The sequence below is a fragment of the Equus asinus genome, unplaced genomic scaffold (assembly GCF_041296235.1).
Source record: "Equus asinus isolate D_3611 breed Donkey unplaced genomic scaffold, EquAss-T2T_v2 contig_1, whole genome shotgun sequence".
In the NCBI taxonomy this organism is placed as follows: Eukaryota; Metazoa; Chordata; class Mammalia; order Perissodactyla; family Equidae; genus Equus; species Equus asinus.
The window spans coordinates 35,863-60,044 of record NW_027224738.1 but is presented as its reverse complement, the minus strand read 5'-3'; the positions used below and the strand labels follow the sequence as shown (position 1 = coordinate 60,044).

The 24,182-nt window shown below is 39.4% G+C and overlaps 1 protein-coding gene across 1 annotated transcript in view; it reads right to left on the bottom strand.

Moving 5' to 3' along the window:
* LOC139042863 (centromere-associated protein E-like) overlaps positions 1 to 22,937 on the bottom strand; it is a 37,374-nt gene extending 14,437 nt beyond the window's left edge. The window contains exons 1-8 of the mRNA XM_070503429.1: positions 22,863 to 22,937; positions 19,784 to 20,249; positions 15,331 to 15,407; positions 10,802 to 10,909; positions 7,444 to 7,662; positions 5,327 to 5,524; positions 4,220 to 4,423; positions 2,133 to 2,351 (exon numbers count right to left, since the gene is read on the bottom strand). Coding sequence (XP_070359530.1) covers positions 2,133 to 2,351; positions 4,220 to 4,423; positions 5,327 to 5,524; positions 7,444 to 7,662; positions 10,802 to 10,909; positions 15,331 to 15,407; positions 19,784 to 20,249; positions 22,863 to 22,937 — 1,566 coding nt within the window. The remainder of the gene's footprint in view (positions 1 to 2,132; positions 2,352 to 4,219; positions 4,424 to 5,326; positions 5,525 to 7,443; positions 7,663 to 10,801; positions 10,910 to 15,330; positions 15,408 to 19,783; positions 20,250 to 22,862) is intronic.
* Between the last annotated feature and the right edge of the window lie 1,245 nt (positions 22,938 to 24,182).

Below are 24,182 nucleotides of genomic sequence, written 5' to 3'. Positions count from 1 at the left end.
GCAGCGATGGAAGAATCAGGAAAGATCATCAACAGTAAGGGAGTATCATTAGAGACCAAGGCCAAGATTATCGACACCCTCGCATTCCCAATTACTATGTGTGGGTGCGAAAGCTGGACAGTGAAGAAGGCTGACAGGAAAAAATGGACTCATTTGAGATATGGTGTTGGAGGAGAGCTCTACAGATACCCTGGACTGCCAGAAAAATGAACAAGTGGGTCCAAGAGCAAATTAAGCCTGACCTATCTCTGGAGGCAAAAATTGTAAAACTGAGACTATCCTACCTTGGGGACATGATGAAAAGTAAAAGGCAGCAGGAAAAGAGGAAGACGAAATACGAGATGGCGTAATTCCAGAAAGGAAGCCATAGGCGTGAGTCTACAGGAGCTGAGTAGGGCTCTTGAGGACAGGATATTGGACATCACTCATTCATAGAGTTGCCAGGAATCAGAGCTGACTCTACAGCACATAACAACAATAAATATATACTTCTGGTTTTTTGTGGGTTTTTATTGCTGAGGAAGATGAGCCCTGAGCTAACTTCCTCTTTTTTTGCTTGAGGAAGATTAGCCCTGAGCTAATATCTATGTCAATCTTCCTCCATTTTATATGTGGATTGCTGCCACATCATGGCTGCCAATGAGTGGTGTAGGTCCGTGCCTGGGATCTGAACCATGAACTGGGCCGCCGAAGTAGAGCATGCAAACTTAACCACTATGCCATGGGGCTGGCCTCCTGCTTTTTAAAAAATTAAAAATTTTATTTTCACTTGATAATATATTTTCCAGATCTTTTCATTATCAACACATAGATCTCTCGCATTTTTGTTTTCATGGGTAAATATATCCTATTTCATGGAGGTACTATAAACTAGTTAACCTGTCACCTACTAATGAACATTTAGGTTATTTCCAGTTTTTTATAAGTACAAAAATATCTTAATTTGTTCATAATATAAGACTGTTCACATATACACACATGCAGGTTTTCCTGGAAAACGTTTCTTTTTGGTCCACCTGGAATTTACTTTTGTTTAATGAATGAGGTAGGAGTCCAGACTTATTCTTCTAAGATGGCTAGTTGGTTGTTCTGATTCAAACATTAAGCAGACTATCTTTCCCCCCTGAGTTGACTGCTCCTACTGTCATGCACTGAATTCTCCTACTTGTTTGGGTGGACTGCCCAACTCTCTGCCTGCCCCACTGCTCTACCTCCACATCACTGACCTGCTCTGTGCTACTCTGATTTGGCCTAATTATCAAACTAATAACATACGATTTATTATCTGATGGGGTATTTCCTGGGGTCATTGAAAATGGGATTTCCTTGTGCTTGTTTATCTTATTGCTTTGGAAGATGGGTTTCATATTTCCACTATTTTTACCTCTACAGCTGACTGAGGTCTGTAGTGATCAGCAAATCAATAAACTCTATATTAGTGATCTTCTAGTTTCCACTAGTAATAATTATTAAACTGGCAGTTGATGTTTTATTATAAATATTTATTTTGGTAAAAATGCTAAGTTGTAATTCACTCGGGTTCCCCACTAAGACGTGTGTGCTAACAAAATAAAACAGCGTGTTTGCTGTACAGATTCCCAAGTAAGGGCAGTTAATACAGTTATTGGATTATTCAAATAATGTACTGATTCTTGGGCACAGGTTAATCTGTATAAGAAATTTATTATACTTTTAGCCTCTTCCATTTTCGTTTTGATCACATTAACCAATATTAAAGACACTGATGATAATTAGAGAAAAGCTAAATTGCTCTTTCTCTCTAAACTAGTTTGGTACTATAGACATAGATTATAATTTAATAGAAAGTCACATGATTTAGAAAACTTATAATGTATGGTAATAACACCTTAAGTGGTATACATACCTATTAATCAAATTAAGGCATGAGTTACTTCTATTTTATAATTCAAAGGTAAGATCTTATGTAACATGTAGCTTTATAATTAGTTGAGTGAGCGCCCCAATAGAACTATATTTAAAAAACAAGTCCATCATGCATGTTCCCTAATACCTTCAATACTGTGATTTTGCTCTGAAATGTTACATATGATACATCTTTAACTCTACAATGAAGCTGCAAATTGAAAAACATCTTATAAGAAATCTCATACCTCTGTGGTTAGTTGTGTAGCTCTTGATGTGACATGAAGATTCTTATCGCCTTGTGTAGTAGGATTAACAAGGGCACCAGATGTTCGAGAGATCTTCAAAGTTTGATAGTTTTTCAACAGTTTTTCATTTTTCTCTTTCACTGATTTCAGGTCATGTTCCCATTCTTTGGTGATGGTCACATTTCTTTCCTCAAACTCTGTTGATTCATTCATTATAGCCTATTGAGTAGTAAAGACAACACTATAGCTTCTAAAATGAATTACGTATTAAAAAAACCACTATGGAAAATACTAGAGTTCTAGGACAAGGCATATGTTGAAATTCATTATTCAGAACATTCTAGAATAGTACTTTAAAAGAATGTGAACATTCTTTGTGGCTTGCACCAGTTCCTGACATTTCAGAAGATGCTGGATATTGATTATGAGAATAAAAGAAGAATAAGGACTAGAGAGGATTCATATTGATCTGCAAGATGATAATCTCATTCTATTAGATCAGCACTGACATATGAAGAGGAATCTGAAGAACTGGTCAGGTTAAAATCATTATGTATGTTATGACATATATAATGTCATATATAAACATTAACTGACATCTAATAGCAGAGCATACCCAGTAAACTTAATAACAATCTATTTTCCTCTTTCATTTCAAACCTCAGTGTTTATAAGGAAAAAAATTTACTGACTTTTCGTAATCTGAAAATCTTCTATTTCCGTGCAGGGAGTAACAGCCAATCCATACCCTCGTTACATCAAAGGCTGACTCACTCTGAAATTGCTTCTATCATCTTTTTACTTCCTATTCCTATGGGATGTACTTTTTGCTCTCATCATGAATGCCTTCTTGGCCTTACCTGTATCTTTCTTTGTGGCTTTATGGTAGTTCTGTGAGATGCGGATCCTAAATTAGTTGTGTTCTTGCTGGCACCCTGGACTCTCCTTGGTTCTGGACTACTGACCCCACACCACACCAAGTTATCAATTGCTATGCTCAGATGGTGGAAGAAGCCACATATCCATGCTGATCCACAGAGCAGAAATCTCTACTTTCTAACCACAAGTGAGCCCTCAATATTATGAGAAAAACACTGAATTATATGGAAATTATCTTATCCCAAACACTGGTTTTATGCTTTTCTTCATTGATTGTGGACCATTTTTTTTTATTTTAAAAGCTCATTTACTGTTTTGCTAGCTTGGGGTATTCGACAAATGGGATTCACTATCCACAGGAAAACCTTTTTTAAAAATGTTATCTACATTTCAATGTGATTTAAGTATAGTTTCCAGATGAAATTAAAGTGTCAGGAAAGAACTACCCAAACAAATGAAATATAAAACCAATCTTAGGAGCTATAATATTAATCTAGCTCCCTTTGCTCCAACTGCCTATATAACAAGCAACTTTCTGATTAATGACAATTTTACCAGGTGTATGAGGTAGAGATTACTTCAGAAAGCCGAATGAATCTTCTCATCAGTGGAAAGTAAAACAAATTAATAAAACTGATCTCAAGCAATCTTGGTTCATATGAATCTGTCCACAAGGGCTGGTCACCTTGGGAACAATGATACAAACCACATGTTTGAACCTCACAGTTGAAGGATCAGCACGTATGATAGCAACAGCACCGAGGTGAGAAGCACAAGGCCTCACTAATTAGTGGACTAGAGCTGTCTTTGGCTTGACCACAGGTGCTGCCCACAGCCCTGAAACAGGCTAGCATCTCACCTTGTTTGAGGATACTTGGGGGAAAAGGCTCGGGTCCTACGGAAGCGAGAAAGGACAGAGGAAAATGGCAAGATTTGAGGTTTCACCAGTGGAAATGGATTGTTATACTGCAACATTTTATTATCTTCTTTACAAGTTGATATATTTAATTACCTTAAGGAAGCAAAATGTGTTAGAGGAAGAACACATTTACAGTCACTCTTTTTCAAATAAAAAAATAAAGAAGCATATACAAATAAATGAAAGAAAATATACTTAAAATTAAGTTGCTCTAAGTCTTTTTAAGAATGAGGCAGAAAAGTTAAAGCAAACAAAAAAAAAGAATGAGCACAAAAAAAGTACTACTTACAATTATCTTTTTATTATAAAAGATATTCACTTCACAAATCCTATCATTTTCTTTCTGGATGCCATTTTTAAGCTTTTCTATATCAAAATGAGTATTCAACCACTCTTCCAAAAACTGGGTCATTTCTTTCCTATTACTCAGTACTTGTTGAAATTCCATCTTTACGCTGTGGAAGTCACATTCCGAAAAATCTTTGAGAATTTCCTGTGTGAAAAATAAGCATTGAATCTCCTGAATCTTAGGAAAGTTTTTATCTAAATATCAGACAAATATCATAAAAAGGGGAAAATAACCTTACTGAACTTTCACTTCTAATATTTTGAAGTAAACATAATTCTAATTTATCCTCATTATATTAGAAATATAATTCTAATTTAAATAATAAAATTTTGGCAGTATAGGCTATGTAACAGAGGCACATCTACAAATTCTGCCTTTTGGCATTTTTAAAACCTGTTCGAAACAATGAATCTGTGACAGTGTCTGAAGTGCTTCTGGATGCAGCTTTTCTGTGCATACAGCAGGCCTTGCATGCATACTGGGAACTGCAGGGGCCTCACACTGCTGGGTGAGAGCAGGACACTCCATGTGGGGTTGCTACAATACAAATGTCTGTGACTCCCAGTCACAGATCTAGGAAGTTTTAGAAGGCATTTGGAAACTTATTCTGGCCTTCCAAGAAATCCTACTTGCTGATATTAAGTCTACTTTTCTATATCTGTGTAGTTCTGAAAGGAGGCTAGTCTATGACTTGGCACTCTTTACATCTGGCCAGCTGTCATCCTGCAACCTATTTTTTCTCTCCCCAAAGCCCCAGTAGTACATAGTTGTATATCCTAGTTCTAGGTCCTTCTGGTTCTTCTCTGTGGGACACTGCCACAGCATGGCCTGACGAGCAGTGCCAGGTCCACGCCTAGGATCTGAATCAGCGAACCCCAGGCTGCCAAAGCAGAGCACAGGAACCCACTTGCTACGCCACCAGGCTGGCCCCTCTGCAAGCTGTTTTTAATTTCATAAATGAAAATGACTCTAAGCACATGAAGAGGTACCTTTCTATTTGATAAAAAGACTTAAAATCTAATTAAATCCATTTTAAATAAATCATACCTCAATATGTAGATCCATTTTCTGGCTCAACTGGAGGTCCCCTAATTCTCTGGATGGTACATCATCATCTTGTTGAAGATGCTGCATTTTACTTAGCAGTTCATTTTGCTTTTCCACTTCATCAATAAAAACCATTTCAAGTTTACTGATGGATTCATGTTGTTCTTCCTTTATCTTTGTAACATGGCTTAACACATACTTGCAGGAAAACATGAAACAAATTGGGAAATGAAACTTTTATCACGTTTAGAGGAAGTTCTAAACTCTCAAGACTAAGAGGTGGGGCGGCTTGTCTTGTTTGTCTCTATCCTCTGAGGAGTGAGGAAGAAGGGAAGAACCTCTCTCTATTCCCAAGTTTCTACTCTCAGCGTCTTCGGAGAGTGACTTCCAGACCTCTAGTTTCTTATTTCTGACTTCCTTCTGGAGCTACCTCAGGGATGTCCTACAGTTACCTCAGATTCAATATGTTTACAATGTAACATGATGCCTTTCCCTATAAACCCACCTTTTTCTATTGCCTCCTTTTGGTTAATTATATCACGCAGTTTTCCCAGTGAGATTCATTTCAACATCCTCTCCTGCCTATGTCAGCTGGGTGGCCAACGTGAGTGTGCCCTGCCTCAGGACTTACCTGTCAAGTGTGGCTTAAAGGGGACAAGAATTTGAATGCCCTGGTTCTATGGACCTCATGAATAAGTTCTGGATATCTGATTGTTAGGCTTTTGAAGACTATTAGAGCCTGAGGGGCAATCTACCTAGGTAGGGAAGATACCGCTTCCTACTTCCTCAACTTCCACCATTCCTTAACAATTTACAATCTGGCCTCTTTCCTAACCACTCAACTAAAACTGCTCTGACAAAGGTCACCAGTAAGCTCTATTGTCAACAATTGAGGGGATCTCTTCATTCATGTTCTGGCTGTCTGAAGCATCTGCCACTCTTGACCACTTCATCTTGGACACACTCTCCTCCACTGACTTGACCAATGGCACTTTTGCTCAGTTCTCTCTTATCTCTCTGACTTTTCCAACCTCAAACTCATGTGTTGCTCTCTTTTCTGCTACTGCCTCTTGAGAACTGATCTTTTCCAGAGTTCTCTTTTATCTTCACTCTATTATGCTTCTGGGTGGCCTCATTCACACCTGTTGTACTATCTATCACCAAATGCTGATGGATCCCACATCTTTATCTGTGGTCCTGATTTTTCTCCTGACAAACCTCAGATTCACAACTAAAAGCCTACTTGGTTTCTCTTCCTGGATGTTCCATTATAGGTATTTCTATCTCAAAACATCTCAAATTAAACACCAGATCTCTCCTCCTGCCTCACCTGCCTTCTCCCTTTCGTTTTTTCTTTCTATCAGTTAATGGCACCACTATCCACAAACCCGGCTAAGCCCAAATCCTGCGGCTCAGTCTGAACTTCCCTCCCCTCCCTCCACTGTCAAGCACATGGACCTACTATTGTAAACTGCCAAATATTTCTTTAACTTCTTTCATCCTTTCCATCCCTATGAATCCTTCCCCCATAGTACTGTCACCCATCACATCTCATCAGGACAATTGTAACTGCCTCTTGTCTCTTCTCTCTGCCACCAGGCTTATCATCCCCTGCAGACTCATTTCTTCTTTGTCTGTAGTGAAGTCTCTACAATGGCAACCCGATCACATTACTGCCACCACTTAAAATAACTGTCCAGTGACCCCTCCTCATCTCTAAAATGAACTCTAAGCTTTACTGCTTGAGCCCAGCTTCCAGTCCAGTCTTGTCTTCAACTTGTTCTCCAGGACATTGTCCACTACTGCACTTCTCACCTGTTCAAATGTCTGCCTCACCCACTGGACTAGGAGAGATTTAGCGGTTGCTCATCTCTGTCTCCCCAGCACCCTGACACATTGTTAAGGCCAAAGGCAGAGCTCAGGTTTTGTTGAATGAGCAGGTCCTAGATGCACTGAGGATCCTGCACATGCTATTCTCAGACCCATGCCATCTTTAATTCAGTAGCAAATGTACTAATTAGCAAATACACCAACTCCCAAAGCAGGACTTAAATATACTGGTTTGTAACTGAAATTAATGGCAATATTTACAAAGATATTACTAAAACAGGTGGTACCTTGAGTTTCTTCATGACTCTGTGGAACTCCATGGAACATCTCTGGTTGGCAGTGAGAAGTTTCTGAATCTGTCTGGTTTGTGGATGTGGAAGTGAGAGGTTTGCTTTTACTCTAATTGAAAGCTCTCTTTGGGTTTCAATTTCCCTCTCCAAGTCAAGGCAGAGTCCATTTAAGCACTCATAATGACTATCCATCTCTGTGTATCTCTTCAGAAGCTCCTAAAGGCAGTGAGAATTCATTCAATTTAATAATTCATTCTACTTTAACAATAAGTAGTCCTAGCTCTGGAATTGTAACAAAATTTATGCTTTAACACTTTCTATAGGGCAGAAATAAATTGAGACTTTTGTGTATAAAAAACAAAGAGAAAATGTTATTGTCGATTTTGGATTATAGAAATAATTATAATCATTGTGGAAATTTAAGAAGTTTAAACTGTAGGGGAGGAAGATATTTCCTCTACACGCTCTAGGTCCTTCTGGCTGGACAGCGAATTAAATTCACATGAGACAGAATAACAGGAGAAAATTAAACAAAGCTTTATAACATGTATACATGGGAGAGACCCAGGAAAACTGAGCAACTCACCAAAATGGCAGAAGCTCTCACCTTAAATATCATCTTCAGCTAAAGACAAAGGAGGATGTTGTGGGTAGGGGGAGTCAGTATGGGAGGTTACCAGACAAGTACAGTAAACAAGAGTAAGGTTATTATGCAGATTTAAGTCCTTGCCTTCCGCATTGATAAGAGTTTCTAGAGGTAAGGTCATCCCCCTTCTTCCTGGTACAGAGAGGGAGACATCTTTACAGATGGAGATTTCCCTTACAAATGGAAATGTCTCTTACAAAGGGTAACTTCTACTTTTCAGAGTTTCTCTCATGTCTGCAGTTTTTGAAAGTAACCAGCCCAAAATAATCTTCATGCCAAAGAGATATATCTTGGGGTGGCCAATTCTAATCCTCTATAAAACAGCTATAACAAAGAAAACCAGAAACAACCATTGTTATCATTTTGATACATTTTCTTTTAGTCTTCTAAACATCCATGATTTGAATGAACATTTACAAAGTTGGAAGAGAAATTTGCATGAATTCAATCTAGTATGTATTGTAGGTCAAGGCTGAATGCTAGCTTCTGTTGACAATAGGTGGTGTGAGTGAGCAGATAAAACTGATGAGGATCAAGGATGCCTCAGGGAGAAAAGCCCAAGGCTTCCTGGCCTACATACCAATCTATATCATCCTCACAGAAGCATGGGACATCCTGACCTCATTCAATCTGATTCTTACCCAAAGTTATAAGACCACCTGATAACCAGACTCCACCTGCACTGATACTTTTTTTACCTAATTTTTCCTTTGTCTTGTAAAGAAGCAACTCACATACTTATGCCTTATAAATTTAGCCCTACCCTCAACCCATGTTTGCAGCTCTTCACTGCCCATAGGTCCTGTCCCCATGCTACTCCATGCTACTTCCTGAATAAAAGAGCACTACTGCCAGACCTTGAGAGTCCAAGAAATGTTTCTTTCGACTCCTCAGCTCACTGAGCCAGCATCAAAACGAGTGACAACAAATCACATGACCTACGTTCTATTATCTGCCTAGAATCTGAGATTTCTCACCTTTTATCAGAGTTAGAGTTCAGGTTCTAGCCCTGTCACTTCCTGACTGGGGAAATCCTTGAGCCATTCTCCCAACTACAAAATGAAGACTACAATAATTTCCACAAAGTTTTCTAGGGAATTAAGTAAAATGTTAGATAATATCTAAATATAACCTATAAAATACATACAGACACTATAAATTAAAGGAAATAAAATTACATTTGTAGAAATGCTTCTATACCCAAGTTTTAAACTTAGACTTGGTTTCAAATCCTAATTTTACCAATTTACCAGCTGTGTGACCTTGGGCAATGACTAAACTTCCTCCTGGGCCTCAATTTCTTTGTTTATAAATGGAACAATAAACTCTGTCTCATGAGGTAAAGCACCCAGTCTAGTGCCTTGTGTATGGCAGACACCCATTAGGCCCAGGCCCAGCAGCTCAACTTTCTAGAGACCAGACAGGTGACAAGCTGGTCAGGGCACAGGTGGAAGAACACTTTACATTCAATCGGGTATTAACATATTTAGTTCAGGGTGCTAAACAATAGAGTAAGGGGCTTCTGACAATAATGAGCTCTCCTTTTAATAATTTAAGGAAAACCTAGATAGATGTTCATTAATCTGGGATGTTGGAGAGGGGATTCTTGCCTTTGGTCTTAGGAGGAATCACCTTATGGTTGGAGCAGCACTGTCTAGTCATTCATTTGTACTTTTAATAAATACATATTGAAGGCTGACTTCTGTCAGGACTGTGCTAAGTGATGCAGCCATAAACAACACACAGAAGTCTTTAGGGATCTTGTGTTCTAATAGGGGTGACAGTAAATCCTGTTGGCTTTACCCTCACTACATGTTCAGAATCCACACACTTCTCACTGCTTCCACTACTACCTCTCTGGGCCAAGCCATCACCATCTTCGCATGATTACTGAAATTAGTCTTTCAAATAGTCTTCCTGCTATCACTTAATTTTCAACACAACAATCAGAGCTATCCCTTTAAAATGTAAGTCAGACCATGTCTCTCTTGTGGTCAAAACTCTCCAGTGGATCCACATCTCGTTCAGAGTAAAACCCAAAGTCTTTTAAAAGCCCCACAGCCTGCTTCCTCCTGTTAACTCTGACCTCGTTTCTCATTAGCTTTCCCCCTTGTTGATGTTGCTGGAGCCCACTAGGCAGCTTCTGCTCAGGAGCTCTGTCCTTGCTGTTCTCCCTGCCTGTTCTGCTCTCCACCAGATACCTGTATGTCTCAACCATTGACTCCTTTCAGGTATCTGCTGAAATACCACCTTTCCAGTGAAGCCTCAAAATCATAAACCCTACTGTTTTTTTTCAAAGATTGGCACCTGAGCTAACATCTGTTGCCAATCTTTTTTCTTCTTCTCCCCAAAGCCTCCCCAGTACATAATTGTATATTCTAGTTGTGAGTACCTCTGGTTGTGCTATGTGGGATGCTGCCTCAGCGTGGCCTGACAAGCGGTGCCATGTCTGTGCCCAGGATCTGAACTGGGGAAACCCTGGGCTGCCGAAGCGGGAGCAGAAACTTAACCACTTGGCCCCAGGGCCGGCCCCAAACCCCACTGTTTTGTTTGTGTATGTATGCATGTATGCACACACATATCTGTACTAGATTATGAAGTTTAGAAGAATACTGAGCATTATCTATTCATTCCATAGAGGTGCCTGTGACTCCTCAGGCCTTTGGAAGGGCCCCAATATTTATTTGTAATTTGAACAGGGGCACTTACTTTTATCCTAAAGCACTTTTCTCTCAGGCTTTCTGTAAGGTGCTGTTTTCCATCACATAGCAACATTTTTTCATATTTTAATACCTCTTTGATGTTCTGTTGGTCCTGCTTGGATGGAAAGAAATAAACAAGGCTTCAGCTATAACTCCATTCATATATAATGTCTAATCATTTACTTTTTCAATTACACATTGTACATTATTTCAATAATGGAATCAAATATTATACTTGTAACACAAAAAAATGTAAAAAATGGTCAGAAAATGAATAATAGTATCATGAAGTCTTTTAGTGAGTAACCTCAACTCATTGGGGAAAAAAGTGGGAGAACCACATATTTTTTGGAGACAGAATCTGTTCCTGTAACCTTCATAGCTGCAAATTAGGTTTTAGATTTATCTCTGGTTCCTACTCTTCCAGATCTCTGCAGTAGAATAATTATTGCCAACTAAACATGCTAGCACGACTGTCTGTACTGTCCATGGTGCTCCAAGCTCCATTCATATATTCTTCCCAGCACCTTGGACCAGAAAATTCATACCCTGCCTACATTTTGTATTTCTGACTACAAGTACAAAACAAAACATTTTCTCCCATTTGTTTATCTTATTTACTGCAGTACCCAGAAGACTAATTGTTCAATGATTATTGGTTGAATGAATTAAATCTCTTTATAAATTTAGTTAGGGTCCACATAAATATGATTCCCAAGTGTCTGATGTTTCTATTGAGATTGCAAATGATACTGTTTTCCACTTTATTCTTTCTTCACTATTGAAATATGAGAATGAAAAAGATTTTTATAGATTTCATAAACTTTCTTATTGATCTGAAGTTTACATTACTTTTTAGAGGATTCAGTTCAATTTCTTTTCCAATATCCATTTATGATAAAAACTCTCAATAAAATGGGTATAGAGGGAAAGTACCTCAACATTACAAAGGCCATATATGACCAACCCACCGCCAACATCACACACAATGGTCAAAAAGTGAAAGCCATTCCTCTGAGAACAGGAACAAGACAAGGGTGCCCACTCTTGCCACTCTTCTTCAACATAGTACTGGGAATTTTAGCCAAACAAGTAAGGCAAGAAAAAGAAATAATAGGTATCCAAAAAGGAAAGGAAGAATTAAAACTGTCACTATTTGTGGTTGACATGATTCTATATACAGAAAACTGTAAAGAATCCAACAAAAAACTATTAGAAATAATCAACGAATACAGTAAAGCTGCAGAGTACAAAATCAACATTCAAAAATCATTTGCATTTCACTCCATAACGGGGGCCTGCAGTTTGCCAGTTGGGATCCTGGGCGTGGACCTACACACCGCTCATCAGGCCATGCTGTGGTGGCATCCCAAATAGAAGAACTAGAACTATTTACAACTAGGATATACAACTATGTACTGGGGCTTTGGGGAGAAAATAAAAGAGGAAGATTGGCAAAATACGTTATCTCAAGGCCAGTCTTCCTCACACACACAAAATCAGTTGCATTCCTATACACTAGTAATGGACCACCAGAAAGAGAAGTCAAGACTATAATCCCATTTACAACTGCAACAAAAAAGAATAAAATACTTGGAATAAATTTAACCAAGGAGGTGAATGCCATATACTCCAAAAACTATGACATTAATGAAATAACTCAAAGAAGACAAAGAAATGGAAAGATATTCCATTCCCACGCATTGGAAGAATAAACACAGTTAAAATGTCCATATTACCTAAATCAATCTACAGATTGATCTACAGATCAACCTACAGACTTAATGCAAACCCGAATGGAATACCAATGACATTCTTCATGAAAAGAGAAAAAAGAATCTTAAAATTTATATGGAAAAACAAATGACACTGAATAGCCAAAGCAATTCTGAGGGGGGAAAAAAGAAACAATATTTGGATGTATCATGCTCCCTGAACTCAAAATATACTACAAAGCTGTAGTAGTCAAAACAGCATGGTACTGGCATAAAAAACCCGGATATACAGATCAATGGAACAGAATTGAAAGCCCAGAAGTAAAACCACACATCAAGGGACAGCTAATCTTCAACAAAGGAGGCAAGAACACACAATGAAGAAAGGAAAATCTCTTCAATTAATAGTGTTGGGAAAATTGGACAGCCACATGCAAAAGAATGAATGTAGACCATTGTCTCACATGATACACAAAAATTAACTCTAAATTGATTAAAGACTTGAACGTAAGACCTGAAACCATAAAACTCTTAGAAGAACATATAGGCAGTACAGATTTGACGTAGGTCTTAGTAGTATCTTTCTGAATACCATGTCTCTACAGGCAAGGGAATCAAAAGACAAAATAAAGAAATGGGATTACATCAGACTAAAGAGCTTCTGTAATGCAAAGGAAACCATCAGCAAAACGAAAAGACAACCTACCAATGGGAAGAAAACATTTGCAAATCATACATCTGACAAGGCGTTACTTTCCAAAATATATAAAGAGCTCATACAACTCATTAACAAGAAAAAAGAATAATCCAATAAAAAAATGGGCAGAGGATACGAACAGACATTTTTCAAAGACGATATCCAGATGGCCAACAGGCACACGAAAAGATGTTCGACATCACTAATCATCAGGGAAATGCAAATCAAAACGACAATGAGATATCACCTCAGACCAGTCAAATGGCTATAATTACCAAGACAAAAAATAACAAACGTTGGAGAGGATGTGGAGTAAAGGGAATGCTCATAAACTGGTGGTGGGAATGCAAACCGGTGTGACCACTATGGAAAACAGTATGCAAATTTCTCAAAAACTTAAAAACGGAAATACTGTATGATCCAGCCATTCTGCTACTGGGTATTTATCAAAAGAACATGAAATCACTAATTCAAAAAGATATATGCACCCGTATGCTCACCACAGCATTATTCACAATAGGCAAGATGTGGAAGCAACCTAGGTGCCCATCAAGAGACAAATGGATAAGAAGGTGTTGTATATATATACAATGGAATACTAATCACCCATAAAAACAGACAAACTCCTCCCATGTGAGACAACATGGATGGATCTTGAGCAAAATAAGTCAGACAGAGAAAGAAATACTGTATGATTTCACTCCTATGTGGAATATAAGCAAACACATAAATGAGAATAGATTAGTGGTTACCAGAGGAAAAAGGGATGAGGGAGGATGAAATGGTAAAGCCACATATGTATGGTGATGGATAAAAACTGAATTATTGGTGATGAACACAATGCAGTCTAAAGAGAAACCGAAATATAATGATAGACACTTGAAATGTATACAAGGTTGAAAGCCAATATGACCCAATAAAATAATTATATATATAAATACATATATATATACATATATATATATTTAAATACAGACACTGACCACTAAAAATAGGCACATATAGAAAAAGCAAGTTAAAATGGAATTTTAAATAAATATTATTAACCCCAAAGAAGAAAAAAAGAGAAAGGGGAACAAAAGCCAAACGGAAAAAAAGAAAACATATAGTAAAACGGATGACCTAAATCTAACTGTCAATAATTACATTAAATGTAAAAGGATAAAATTCTCCAATTGAAACTTAGAGTTTGTCATAACAGATAGAAAAACAGCATTTAAAAAGAAACAAAAGAATATCTTAAATACTCAAATTCTTTGTTAAATTCTATCATATGTAGTTTCATTATTTTGACAAATATTTTGAATGGCTGCATAGCACTCTAACTTATGGTATAATAGAATTAATCATGTTTAGATGATTATGATTTTATACATTAAGTTGGACAACATATCTAAGGTCTTTTCTGCTCTTGCTCTCTGTTAATTTAAGACATGATTTTACTCTCTCTTATGGCCACTAGCAATCCGACTTAGTACTTCTGTGGTTCATGAGTTAGAGGATACTAATGTAGGATGATCCAGAATTATATCAAAGTCATTAAAATTCATCGCATCCTAGTCAGCAATAAAATAGTCATATTTATCATTCAGGAATCCCTTACCAAGGACCATGATCCATATATTTTCAAGTCTTAAATCATATTGCTATTCAATTCCAAAAACCTCACAGAGCATTGGATCTCAGCCTCCAGAGATCGTTCATTGCTGGGCTTTATCACGTGTATCTAGAAAACTCACGTCTGTGAGAATGTCAGAGTCTTTCCCTGCTTGGCCAAATGGGATCTCCATCTCTCATGCAACTACAGTCCTGACACGGGAAGCTCAAATCATTTCTTGACAGGACTTAATTTCTTCATTCCTCCATTATAGCTCTTAATATTACTAAGTTGAACATATAGGAGAGAATAATCTGGTCAGTGAATACATAAACACTGGCTAGAAGAGACTCGGCCACATAAGGAGGACTAGGTTATTTGGAACCATTGTTCAGTTCACTGGAATGGGAGGAACTGGGAAGCACATAATAACATGGGGTTCTTTTGGGTAGGAAGCTTCAGAACAATTAATGAAAACATTTACGTCCCACTATTTCAATGAGAAGGAAACACTAACTTACACATACCATGGTTGTGCACCTGCCAAAACGGATCAGTCCTCCTTGGGATTCCTCTACTGGGAAAGAACAAAGAGAATCCAGAGCTGGGAAAGGAAAAAGAGACCATGAGAGCAAGCATAATTTAGGGTTACCATGAGAGGAAGTAACATTTGGCTCCTCCATTCCATTTTGCATAATACCTCTAACTGTACAAACATAACAATATGAAAAAATTAGAAGGACTGTAGATAAACCCAAACTCTTCCCCTAATGCCCAGGAAACCCAAACACTTCAGCAGACAGTTTTCTGGCCAGACCTCCACTTTGGGGAAGCTGCTCTGCACCTGAGACTAGGCTGCTCAGCCCAGCCCTGAACAGGTCCTCCTCCCTCCATTCACACCTTCCAGGACTGAAAAGGAGCCACGCCATCCAGGCACACCTAACCTCATGGCCTTGGGGTCAGGTGAGGTTGAAGAGGTTAGAAAAGACATAGAACTGGTCAGGAAATATTCAGTATTCCAATTCCAGAAAAACTGACTGTGATTAAACACATTACAACATATCCACGTAATAAACGTGAAGTCAGGAAAAATATCGTGAACATGGAAAGCATTCCGGAAACACTGTCAGTAGAAAAATCAGGTTATAAAACTATAGGTACAATATGATACCATTTGAAGAACATATGTGTATCTCAATATCAAACGACTGAAAAATCATCAGACTTCAATAGACAGAAAAAATCTAGAAAGTTTTACATTTACATGTTGACAGTGCTTATCTTTTGCCCCTGATGGGGGATTTTGTTTGTTGAGTATATCTTAACTTGCTGATTGAATGTTCATTTGTTAAAATATCTATGCATGTGAAGATTTGTTGTGTGTTAAGTGGAAGCTGTTTTCCAAAATGTGGACAGTTCATTCTTCTAAACAGAGTTTAGTTGGTCTTGGGGAAATGTACTAAATTTGGGTTGTTTTATTAAATGGTTTTTGTTTCCTTCAGTTACCAGTGACACAATCTCCTCTCAGGTTTCTAGGCATGCTCATTGCTGGATTACTGTCTAGACAGATGGCTGAAGTCCCTGAGTATAGCTAATATGTATTGTTGCTGGTCTCGGGGCTACATCCTTTTGCAAGTTCTCTTCATGGAACCCGTTCCCATCCTGTTAGCCACGTCCTCCAGAAAGCTGCTCAATTATCTTATCCCATCAGTCTCACTCAGCAACCATCATCATCAGAATAAAAAATGTAAAGTAGGAGTTACCATGTGACCCAGCACTTCTGCCCTTAGGTATATACTGAAGAGAATGGAAATATGCATTCACACAAAAACTAGTACACAAATGTTCACATTTGTCACAGCCAAAAAGTGGAAGCAATACAAATGTCCATCAACAGATGGATGAAGAAAATGCCATTTATGGATATAAGGGAATATTACGCAGCCAGAAAAATAAGGCTATTTTGATACCGACTCCTCATGGATGACCTTGAGGACACTGCACTAAGTAAAATGAGCTAGTCACAAAAGTATAAATTTTGCACGATTGCTCTACTATGAGGGTCCTAGAGAAGTCAAATTCATAGACACAGAAAGGAGAACAGTGGTTGCCAGGACTGGGAGGAGAGGGGAATGGGGAGTTAGTGTTTAATGGGACAGAGTTTCAGTCGAAGATGAAAAAGTCCTGGAAGTGGGTGGTGCTGATGGTTGTACAACAGTGTGAATGTACTTACTGTCACAGAACTGTACACTGAAAAGTGGTTAAAATAGCAAATGTAATGCCGTGTATACTTTCCAAAATAAAGTAAAAGAATGATGTGCTTATCTACCACATGGACGAACTTTGAAAACCTCAGGCTAAGTGAAAGGAGCTAGACATAAAAGGACACATACTGCATGATTCCATGTAGACTGAATTTCAAGACTCAGCAAATCCATGGAGACAGACGACGTGTTAGTGGTTTCCAGAGTATGGGAGGACGAGGGATAGGAAGTGACAGCTGACAAGGACAGGGTTTCTTACTAAGGTGATCAAATATTTTGGAATTAGATAGTGGTACTGATTTGTACAACCTTGTGAATATAGTAAAAAGTTTTCTTTTGAGTACATTTTTACAAGGTGAATTTGGGGCTGGCCCAGTGGCGTAGTGGTCAAGTTCAGCACATTTTGCTTTGGTGGCCCGGGTTCACAGGTTTGGGTCCCAGGCATGGACCTACACCACTCATCATGCCATGCTGTGGTGGCACCCCACATACACAACAGAGGAAGACGGGCACAGATGTTAGCTCGGGGCCACTCTTCCTCAAGCAAAAAGAGGAAGATTAGCCACAGGTGTTAGCACAGGGCCAAACTACCTCACCAAAAAAAAAAAAAGGGGGGGGGAATTTTATGATCATGTATATATCTCAACTGAAAAAGTAAGGTAAAAATTTACAACATAAATTCCTTACCATCATGGTGCTCTCATAGGTCATCATAGTTTGATCGCAACCCGACAGTGGTGGCTGCAGTCAGAATGACATCACTGCCTTATCAAACACCAAGTCACATTATCTGAATCTCCCTAGTGGCCTTCAATGCATCTATTCCTATTCAGGGTTTACTTTACCTACCAGAAGGAACATAAGAGTATCAACAGTGTCATTTGAGTCTTTTTATCACCCCAAATACTAAGATGGCATGGTCTGGCATATGATAAGCATTTACTAAAAATCTGATTATTTTACCCCAAATTCTAGTTCTAGACATTTCTTAAGAAAATATTGAGATAAAGAAATGCATGTACGAGTATCTTCAATACAGAGTTTTTGACAGCCAAAAACTAGAAACACAAAAATCTAACAGGGAACAGGTTAACTAATTTGGTTCTGCTGTGTGATGGCATGTACAGGATTATTAATCAGGATGATACTGGTCCCAGTGTAAAGTACACACTCATAACCGGGGAATGGTATCCAGTTGAAACTTAAGACATAGATTCTGTTCTCAGATTTTCTAAATGTAACTGCTCTTAGAGTTCATGACATTTTAGTGTCTTGGGTTTTTCATCAGTAAAGGCAAGAGTACGAAGATCACTTACTTAGCATGAATATGTTGGAGAAATATGATCTACATTAAAACTTAGTAATATGTTGTAATCCCATATAAATATAAATATGTTAGCTATTTTTATTGAAGAACATTGCATGTCCCCTAATTGGGTATTATAAAAGAAACGATTCTCCTTCCTAGAGTAAAATTGTGCTTATCAGCCCTGCTCTGATAATGCTCACAAAAATAATGGGCAAAATTAGATCTTTTGCTTGAGAATGCATTTTTAATTCATACATCAAGAGTTTCTAGAAAAGAGGAGGAGGAAATTTCCCTCCCGCCGAAATGCAGCAGAAACAAAGAGACATTTGTGAATCACAACCTGCGCAAAGAAGCTGATGTGATCAAGCGTCTCATAAAGTGAGAACATCAGTAAGACTCTCAATGCCCTGAAGCAGCAACAAAAGGCATGTGGGTAAATAAAACGATTCCTTATTTTCTTGTATTTCAATCAGTATTTGGAAATCTTTTTGGGAAGACAATTAAAAATCAGATATTATTGCAAAGTTTTGTTAAATTTTTCTTATATCAATAATTTAAAATCAGTGAATTTATGAAAGAAAGAAACAACTATCCTCAATGTTGATTTTTGCATGAAAACAATTCTTTCCCCTCCCCAAGGTTCTTCTTTGGGGGATGGCAGGACTGAGGAGGAAGTCACCAGGCACCAGGCTGTTCTTGGGGCACAGAATGACTCCCTTACACGACACTCTCCAGGTCCACACCCGCCCTGCTCATACACATAAACAGATGGAAAAGACGACAGAGCCTGGACTACGGGTATAGGTTTACAGCACGTTCCTGGGGTCCGAGCTCTGGGAACCCCGAGGCTCTGAGACAGTAGCTGCCCCTCAGAGCTCCCAAGTAGAGAACTTTCCAGGCTTTCCCAAACTAACCTCGGTGCCCCCTGGCTGGAAATCTTCCTTTAGGGCTCAATATCCTACTTTCCTCTTGCAGCCAAGTGGCTGTGAGGAGAGAAGAGGAGGAAGCGCCAGGGAGCCCAGAGCCACCAGACAGTGACGCCACAAAGCCACAGCCATCACACCCGCACAGATGAAGGACACGCAACCAAATCCCCGTCACCCCAGCACAGCCACTCACCTGTCACAGCCTCGCAGCCACACCCACGGCACGGAGGCGCATCCCACCGCTCACTCGCGTCTCTCACACACACCCCGCCACACGCTGCCCGTCTGTCCCCACAGACACACACCGTCCTCTGCCGTTCATGCCCGAGAGTCCCCTGAGGACTGGCGTCCTTACTACGGGCCTCCACCCTGTGAGCGCTCCCGCTGCCACCCCACCTGGTTCACGTCGGGCTCCGAATTGACTCGCTTCACAGGATTCCCGCATCCTGTGCTAACACATCCACAAACGAGCTCCACTCACCTTGCAAAGAGGGAGAAGCGCGCGAAAACGGAATGGAAGCCGAAGATCTGGCGTGACCGCTGCCCTCTGGCAAGTGTCGCTCCAACCTGAACCTCTCTGGGCGCGGCGGCTCGTCAGACAGGCCGCCGAAGCGCGGAAGTCCCGGTGGAACTGCAGCGGCGAGAACCGCCCGGAGCCCGGCCCCGGAGCGCGCGATGCGAGGGCACGTGCACGGGCAAACGCCGCTGCGCCCAGGAGGCCGAGCAGGGCAGCCCGGCGCTGGTTCTGAGCCTCTGGCCTGTGCACGCAGAGTCGCACTGGAGTGTCGGGGGGCGGCCCCTGGGGCGCGAGCGCACGGCGGGTGTGAGCTCTGAGGGCGGGGCCCCGGGCGAGTCCCCTCAGGCGGCTGCAGCCTGGCGACAGCATATGCGGAACCTAACTCCTGATACCGCCGGGGGCGGGCTGGTTTATTCAGAAAGCCTGTTAGCTGCGTTTAAACGGTGTGTAGGAGTGAAGTAACACATGTTTACTTAATTCTCTAGGCTAAGCTATAATAATAAAAATGGAATGAATATTTAATTGTAAAGGTGCTGTGGTGAATATTTTGTATATACTTTGCAATATTGATTTAGGGACAGATTTTCCAAGCATACCCAAAGAGAGGAATCTTAGTAAAATTCTAAGAGTTCACTGGATAATTATTGTAATCATCCTAATCACTTGAATGCAAATCAATTAATAAAAGTAAATCCTAGACAAAGATTTGATAGATTTATTTTAACAAATATAATGAGACTGCATTACAGCCCGCTGAATTAGAATCTCTGGAAAGCTTTTGTTTATGTCTGTGGAGGATTTTGACACAGCCAATGCATGGACTAAGATTTGAGAGTCAGTGCCTAATAACAAGTATAATAATGCAAATAATAACTAATGTATACTTAATCCATGCCATGAGCCATGCACCAGGCCAAGCACTTCAGATTATCTCCTTTAACATTCATAACAACCCAATGGTGTAGGTACTGTTACTATTCCTGTTTTATATGTGAGGGAATGGACGTTTAGAGGGGTCAAGTTACCTGCTTAAGGTCACATGGTAGGACTTGAGCTCATGAAACAGACAAACAGCTTTTCAGCCTCTAGCTGTAACCATCAATTATATACAGAGGGCCAAGGAACATGTTAAATGGCACCATGGGGATTCAATCAGAAAACTCCAGAATGTGGGAAATTCCATGACATAAATGACTTGGGTTTTTTTTGACAATCAAAATGGATGAAACAGAGAGGGAAGAGAGACTTGTAGATCAGCACTGTCCTATAACACTTTGTGCAATCGTGGAAATGTTCCGTATCTGCACTATCCATGCGACTATTTGGCACTTGAAATGTGGCTGTTGCAATGGAGGAACTGAATTTTTAATTTTATTTAATTTGAATTAATTTGTGTTTAAATTTAAATGGATACATGTGGCTAGTAGCTGCCATGTTGAACAGTGCAGTTATAGATCAGACTAAAGAGACAGGTCAGTCAAATGCTATGTGTAGACCTTATTTAAATCCTGAGTCAAACAAAATAATTCTAAAAAGATTTTATGAGACAACTGGGAAATGGCCACTGACTAGGTATGTGTTAAAATTTTTAAGTAGCATAATGGCTTTATAGTTAGGCTTTTAAAAAAGAGACTTTACCTTTTAGAGATACACACTAAAATATGTAAGCATGGGGATGATATGACATCTGGAACTTGCTGTATAAGATTCCTTTGGGGGCAAGAGAGAGTACTGGTTGGAGTATAGATGAACATCACTGACCGTGAATGGATGATTGTTGAAGCTGGGTGATGGGCACATGAGGGTACAACTGTCTTCTCTCCACCTTAGAATAGGTTTGAAATTTTCAACAATTAAAAATGTAAAAAGATATTTGCGTAGTGCTTTTCCATGTATTATCTCATTTAATCATCAGAACTTAGGAAGCAACTGGAACGACTGTTTACAGATGGAGAATCCGAGGCTCAGAGAGATTAGGTAACGTGCCTGAGGTCACACAGCTAGTTGAAGGCCTAGACTCAAATCCAAGCAATCTACCTCCAAATGTTGTGATTCCATCTCCTCATACTCTGACAACCTGTGTCATTGTCACGGGTTGCTTAACGGTGAATGAAGCAGGAAGGGTGAGGGAAACAGAGTAAACACCATGGCTCTCATTCAGAATGATGGCTCTGCAGCACGTGCTCCTCTAATTAGGAAGAGATGACCGTCAGCCACCAGCTGCATGAGCTGATTAGTGAGCACAGAGAGAGAATGCTGCTGAACAGGATTAATTTGTAAGTTCCAGCTGTGAAAGAGGCTTTATTAACCTTTTTCTATATACCACCAATGATGATAATAAAAGCCATTTAAGACATTAAGTCCATTGATTGCAATTGCTCTTCTCAGGACTCAAAGGTTATATTATGCTCCTTTTCCTTCAAAATATAGTCAATATGTGCCGAGGAAAATTTTCTCAGGGTAGTATCTGAAACAAAAGACAAGTAACTTGTATTTGATCTTGTTAATGCATCTATTCTCAAATTAAATGATTTTGGTCTTTAATTTCTTATACCTTCCTCAAAGGCCTTGGTTCCTATCGGCATATGATGACACGTTAACGTTTCCTACATAAAAGATTTCACAGCAGAGGCACAGCTCGGCCAATGCTTTTAGGCAATATTTTCACTCCTTGACAATTATGATACAGTGAAGTATCTTTCTTAAGCTAATAAATTAACCACTTAGTATCTGTGGGAACTACAAACAAGAGAGATGAATATACTAATTATTACCCTTCGTATCCGGACCTTTGTCTAGGCTTCACTGCTTACTGGTTGTAGCCTATGATAGTAGTCACTCAGCACTTGAGTGAAGAGTCACATGTAGCTTCATCTCTAAAAATATTTGCAAATATTTGCCTGGATCTGTTGGAATGTAATAAAAGGGACAAAAAAATAATGGCCTAATAATGACAGGATGCAGGAAAAAGGGTTATGAATTGAATCTTGAAGCAATTAAACTGTGTCCCGTAGAATTTTATTCCTGGGCTGAGAGTAACGGCCTTGAAGCACTGAGCCTTCTTGCTCAGAACAATTGCCTGCTTCCCAAGCAGCTGCTCTGAATCCAACATCTCCATCATCTCAAGCAGCCGTCACTCCCTCCTCAGGTCTGAGCTGACCCATCTCACCTGAGAGCTGGTGTTGCAGGAAGGCACGAGGCAGGAATTGGAGTCAGAAGGCAAATGGCAAGCGCAGATTTATGGAATGGTGAGTTCCAATAATTAAGTAACCAAAATGTCATACAGAAATGAGATGTGCCACACAAATTGTAACCATGAGTGCCTTAGAGTTTGCTTAGGAGAGAATAGGATTACGAAGACTTTACCCTAATGGTCTAAGAAGGCTTTGAAAACTACGGATGTCTTTCCACGTGCTTTGAGTCAAGACTTGTTTTCTTCACGTTATTAAAAAATCCACCTCTAGCCAAAAGGGTTTAAAGACATTACCGCCTTCTAAAGATCATGAAAATTGAAAATCAAAATGACTTTGCTTATGTAGGATCCAAACTTTTCTGAAGTATTTGAGTTCTCTTCAAAGGAAATTTCACACATAATTTGGAGGAATGCACGTGTTGAGGTAAAGATTCTTTTAGGGACATTTAGATGGTGAAAGAAAGTAAGCCCTACCCTCACCCCCACAGATAGTGCAATAAACCATTATTAGATCTTATACTGTTATTAAATAATATGTTTTACAAAAAAGATTGAACACATAAAATAAGAACATACCTCTGATTGTTCCAGAAGTAAAAATATCATCATTTTGTGTCAAAAAGCTCTTCCTGATTGACCACACCTGCTATGTTCCTTGTTCACTGTGTAGTTTATTGCTTATTTCTACAGGCCGGCTCTGCAGATGTCACATCTGGTTATGCGACAGGTTTGGAGTTTTAGTTTATTTTTGGCTGGGATGGCGTGACAAAGTTTAATGTCTTGCATAAGCTTAACATTTCAAAAATTTTTAGCCTGAACTTTGTTACATCTAGGACTTTCCTGAAACTTTGACCTGATAATGAGGAGAAAGTGAACATTATTCAAAAGATGTAGGACAAGGAAGATAGGGAGAAAGGAGCATCAGTACTGAACCCTCCAGATCAATCTTCGCCCTCGACCTGATACAGTTATCAATGCTGCATTAGACAACCCGGCTCTGGGCAGTGAGCAGAAGCCTTTCAACGAAGACGTCTGGCTACTACATACAGTGTTTAGCATGGTTTCCCAATTGAAGGTTTCTGAATTTAATTTAACCTCACCGTTAGCCTCCCTTAATATCTGGCAGGCAAAGTGTTGCACAGTCTGGATAGAATCCTGCTGCAGGATTAC